The sequence below is a fragment of the Arachis ipaensis genome, chromosome B03 (assembly GCF_000816755.2).
Source record: "Arachis ipaensis cultivar K30076 chromosome B03, Araip1.1, whole genome shotgun sequence".
Taxonomy (NCBI): domain Eukaryota; kingdom Viridiplantae; phylum Streptophyta; class Magnoliopsida; order Fabales; family Fabaceae; genus Arachis; species Arachis ipaensis.
In genome coordinates, this window is record NC_029787.2 from 118,540,740 (window position 1) to 118,546,057 (window position 5,318).

Here is a 5,318-nt window from a genome sequence, read left to right on the forward strand (position 1 = left end):
TTAAAATGAATAGTGTTCAATGATTCTTATTCAAATATTTGCTTTCTTCAAATTGTTAAGAAACTTAAGAATTAAGATAGAAAGGAGAAAAAGGCTAACGAAATAACAAATTAATCCAATTTAGTATTCAATGCTTTTACACATATATCCAAGAATAAAATAAAATAAGTAATTTATTAAAAAAATTTAAATGGCTAAATATGTGTGAATATTTGTGAATTTGGAATAGAGGAAAACATGATATTAGTTATTATTAGAAGTGATTCACATAAGGTGCCAAAAGAAGAAACCAAAGGAAGGGGTTACCACAAGTCCAGCTGGACGAGGACATCCGTGTCATTTTCCAATTAGGGTTTCCATCTTTCGCCCAAGGGTGCATCTCCAAGATTCAGATCACCAACACTTCTTAACCTCACCCACCGACTTACACCAACACCCGCCACAGACCAATAAGAACCCCAGCCCGCCCCACTTTCAACAAGACAGAGGCCCAATGATCTTCCACCACGTGTTCATATTCACCAATTATAAAGCCCCGATGAGATCACAACTGTGACCTGCGGGTGACGAAGCTCTGAGTGCCAATAGAGAGCGTTGTGGTGCTATTTGAATCACCGCTTTTGGATGAACAAAACCCTCTCTTCCCAAAAACCCAAACCCTTGGCGGCTGCGAGACCCGTTGTTCTCCCTCTCTCTGTTTCTTTCTTTTTTTTCTCTTTCTTTCTTCCTTTCTTTCTTTCTTTCTCTCTCCACTTTAGGGTTTTCTTCGATTTTGGGGCTAAAACCCTCGATTTCGATTCGCGCCGTTCGGGTTCAGATTCGGATTTTGGGAGCGCCTTACTTCTTCTAACTTTGTTGTTCTGCATCCGAAGAACCGAGGGAAGATCTCAGTGGTTTTTTATTTTGGAAGCATGGCCACCGTTGCTAATCCCGCGGATCGTATCCTTTTATCTGCTTTTGGTTCGACTCAGCTGTGAAATTCTTGTTCTTTCTTGTTTCTGTTCTTGATCTGTATTTTCGTATGCTCTGGATTGGGATCGGAGAGATTTTGTTTTGCTGCGGTGTGTTAGGGTTCTTGTGGTTTTGAATCTTGGTGGTCGATTTTGAGATATGTTCTGTGTTCGTAAAGATTTTCTGGCACTTTTGTGGGTTTGTATATATTATTGATTATTGATTATACATGGGTGGAATTTCTGCTAGCTATTTAGTATTGACTTTCTACGGCTTACTAATTGACATCCTGGTTGAATTGGGTTGTTTAGGGTTGTCGGTATTGGGGGTTTTCTTGATTTCTATTGTGCTTATAACTTGTGGCTCTTGGGTATTTGCGCTTGAAACTTTGATTTTGTGAGTGTCTTGTGTTCCTTCACTTTCTTGTTACACAGAAGCAACTGATTTGCTGCAGAAGTTATCGTTAGATACCCAGCCAAAGGCCTTGGAAATCCCAGAGCCTACCAAGAAGGTAAAAAACTTGATTTTTTTACAGCTGTCTCATAAGATTATTGAAACATGTGCGTGGCAGGTTTTGTGTTGTCTCAGTAATTTGAGTTGACTTTCTAACCATTTTTCTATAGGCCACTGGCAATCAATATGGACCAGTTGATTCGGGGAATGCTGCAAACGGCCAGATCCCTTCATATGATCGGTCTGTAACTCCCGTGTTACAAGATTTCATGGATCCCACCTTGTGTTACCTTCCGAATGGTTACCCGTCCACTGCCTACTACTATGGCGGTAGGTTTGTCTATAGTTATTTCATAATGTTGACTTTTGGATGTGTTGTGAAATTTTGATTTGAAATCTGTAAAATGGATAATAGAACAGAATAATTAGAATTCTTATTGACTCTGTTTTTCTTGTAGGTTATGATGGGACTGGTAATGAGTGGGATGACTATTCCAGATATGTGAATACTGAAGGAGTTGATATGACTTCTGTAAGTTCCTCCTATCATTCTTCTCTGTCCAATATTAATGTGGAAATACTTGATAAAATTACTATGTTTTTAACATCAATTTTATTTTTGTTTTCCGCTAGGGTGTTTATGGGGACAACGGTTCTCTATTGTATCATCATGGATATGGATATGCGCCATACAGTCCCTATTCACCAGCAGGCTCCCCAGTTCCAACCATGGGAAATGATGGCCAATTGTATGGACCTCAACACTATCAGTATCCTCCCTATTTTCAGCCATTGACTCCAACCAGTGGACCATTTACACCTTCTGCTACCGTCCCTGCTCAAGGTGATGTTCCCACCTCTGTAGCTGCCGATCAGAAACCCCTTCCTGTGGAAGCAGCGAATGGAAATTCTAACAGTGCTGCTAATGGTGGAAGCACTAAAGGTAACAAAGGTGCTGCTCCTTTCTAAGGATAACACTTAAATATTGTGTTTATTTCAAGTCCTTCATGTGAATTTGGCATTGTGGCAGGTCGTGGACCTACTTCAGGTTATCAGGATCCAAGATTTGGCTTTGATGGAGTTCGTTCCCCTATTCCCTGGCTTGATGCCCCACTATTTTCAGATGGGCAACCAAGACCTGTTAGCAGCACGACAGTCACTTCCTCAGTATCCGGTGGAAATAATCATAATGCTTCAAGGAACCAGACTTTCCGCCCCAATTCACAGTTCATGGTATGCATGATATCTTTCAAGTGTGTTTGGATTGGTGCTTGTCTATCTGATTAGTCAGAGGTGTTATTCCGGTTATTGATTCTTACTGCATGTTTTTAATTCTCCTTTCAGGGTTTGCACCATCCAAGACCAATGCCCGCCATTGGAGCCACCCATGGTTTCATTAACAGGATGTATCCAAATCCAAACAAATTATATGGTCAGTATGGAAACACTGTTAGATCGGGTATGGGCTACGGAACACATGGGTATGATTCTCGCACCAATGGACGGTCCTGGTTAGCTGTTGACGGTAAATACAAAACTAGAGGACGAAGTGGTGGTTACTTTGGTTATGGCAGCGAGAACATGGATGGTTTGAATGAACTGAACAGAGGCCCTAGGGCCAAGGGCAACAAGAACCAAAAGGGTTTCACTCCAACAATTTTGGCAGTCAAGGGGCAGAATCTGCCAACAAATCTAAGCACGGATGAGGAAAAAGATAAAACCAGTGGTGTTCCAGACCGCGAGCAATACAACAAAGCTGATTTTCCAGAGGAATATGCTGATGCCAAGTTTTTCATCATCAAGTCTTACAGTGAGGATGATATCCATAAGAGCATTAAGTATAATGTATGGGCCAGTACACAAAATGGCAACAAGAAGCTTGATGCTGCTTACCAAGAGGCCCAGCAGAAACATCCAGGCTGCCCTGTGTTCCTTTTTTTCTCGGTAAGCATCTTGGTCTTGTCAATATTATTTCTTTATTTGCTCTGCAACTTCTATCTTATGTTAAATTCTTTTGCAGGTTAATACCAGTGGGCAATTCGTTGGGCTTGCAGAGATGGTTGGTCCTGTTGATTTTAACAAGAGTGTAGAGTATTGGCAGCAAGACAAGTGGAATGGTTGTTTCCCTCTCAAATGGCATATTGTTAAGGATGTTCCTAATAATTTGTTAAGGCACATAACCTTGGATAACAATGAGAACAAACCTGTCACCAACAGTAGGGATACTCAAGAGGTAATTGTGGTTCATTATATATTGTAACTGATGAGCTTCTTGTGATAATGTGTTATCTATTAGATTTGAGCTTATATAACTTGCTTGATCCTTTTGAATTAATCATTCCTCATGCAGGTAATGTTGGAGCCCGGGCTGAAATTGATCAAAATTTTCAAGGAATACGCAAGCAAGACGTGCATTCTGGATGATTTTGGTTTCTACGAGGCCCGTCAGAAGACGATTTTGGAGAAGAAAGCGAAACAACAATTCCCAAAGCAGGCAAGGCATCTTTCTAGCATTCTAGTCTGCTACTCTACTATGTGTTGGTTTTGGAACATGTCTGCATATAACTTTATTTTTTGCATATTCTTATTTTTCCTTGAACCTACTACAGGTGTGGGAAGGAAAGCCTACTGAGGAAAAGGTTGAGGTGAATGGAGAGGTTAAAGCACAAAAATCTGATGTTCCCTCGGAATTACTGAAGGAGTCTAGTGTTGCGGAGAAGGACAACAATGGCCACAAACCTTGTGAGAATGGATCTGTTGTGAAAGCTGGTGATGCAGCAAAGGGTGCTAAGCCTGTTGTAGCTGAGAACAAGATTGTAGCCAATGGGGTTGCTAATGGTTGCTAAGCTCTGCTGTATTTGACGGTGGCGGTCCAACCCTGAATTCAATGGCCTATGTTGATCTTTAGCAATATCGACATTGCTACCTTGTTCCGCCTTTAATGGGTCTGTCATGCCAAATTGTGATTGGTCTGGCAGTTAGTTCATAGAATGCTAGCAGCAACCCCTTTTCGCTGGGTTTTGCCTCTACAGTGGTTAGCTCCTAACAGGTTTCCTTACTCCTAGGGTTTTTGGGTTTTAGGTTTCTGCTTAAGGTGGTTTATATCTTTTGGGTTTTGTTTTCCTTTTTCTTTTTAAATTTCTTTTCCCCTTCTCTCTCTATCTCTTTTTCTTTGGTTGGTTGGTTGTTTCCTATCTTGTAAATCTAGATCTACGTTGTTGCAGAGCAGCAGCTTGCTTCTGTTACTTACAAGAGAGTTAGGAGCAAGGTGGGAAATATTGAAATATAGTTGTTTTTTCTTTTTCTTATTTTGTTTTCAATTCTAATTTAGTCTGATGAAAGTCTTCTCCTTTTGAATGATTGACTTGCTCTTCCTGGGGGAAGAATGCTTGTGGACAATCTTTTTATGGTTATGAAAGTTTACCATTTTATGCACTTTTACCTATAGTGTTTTAAGTTTTCTAGTTTTTCTTTGGGCAAAAAATCCGAAATACATGCATTTGATACTGAGGAAAAATGATTTACATTTTTGCACTATGTAGTATTTACTAATTCAAGTAGGACTCCGACCTTCCCATTTACACCGTTTGCTATTTCATCTATTTACTTGTATGGAAAAAGATCTTCCTTGCTATATTATTTAGAGGGTGCATACTTGAAAGCACCTAAGAAAGAAAATCAAGCAAGTACTGACCAGGATACCAAAATTCACCCGTTCCACATTCAGGAGAATTTTCTCAGGTTTGATGAGAGAAAAATGGAATGTGCTGTCTCCGATGCTGAATGTCTAGTTAGTGGGACATGACTGGACTTATATTAAGATTAATTATTCTGTCGGATTTTGTAATTTTCAATTAGGTTCTCATTTTTGGTAAAAAAAAATTATATATATATATTACTAGATTCTTATACCA

The 5,318-nt window shown here is 39.8% G+C and overlaps 1 protein-coding gene across 4 annotated transcripts; it reads left to right on the plus strand.

The window, feature by feature from the left end:
- On the plus strand, window positions 484-4,839 carry LOC107631085 (YTH domain-containing family protein 1). 4 transcript variants are annotated; one of them, XM_021119405.1, is made up of 10 exons: window positions 484-939; window positions 1,386-1,462; window positions 1,575-1,734; window positions 1,863-1,960; window positions 2,038-2,356; window positions 2,435-2,637; window positions 2,749-3,348; window positions 3,425-3,637; window positions 3,755-3,898; window positions 4,014-4,839. In XM_021119405.1, exons 1-10 carry the CDS (start codon window positions 912-914, stop codon window positions 4,248-4,250), a joined length of 2,079 nt encoding a protein of 692 aa, XP_020975064.1. In that variant the 5' UTR covers window positions 484-911; the 3' UTR covers window positions 4,251-4,839. The 4 variants fall into 4 exon arrangements, with proteins under 4 accessions (XP_020975064.1, XP_020975065.1, XP_016189897.1 ...); XM_021119406.1 differs by having other exon boundaries at window positions 2,038-2,347; XM_016334411.2 differs by having other exon boundaries at window positions 1,863-1,936.

Bases quoted from the DNA above. Each gene is read 5' to 3' on its own strand.
- LOC107631085 (XM_021119405.1), top strand. From the start codon at position 912: ATGGCCACCGTTGCTAATCCCGCGGATC. The intron at 1,463-1,574 runs GTAAAAAACTTG...ATTTTTCTATAG, and splicing joins TCCCAGAGCCTACCAAGAAG to GCCACTGGCAATCAATATGG. The intron at 1,961-2,037 runs CTGTCCAATATT...GTTTTCCGCTAG, and splicing joins GTTCCTCCTATCATTCTTCT to GGTGTTTATGGGGACAACGG.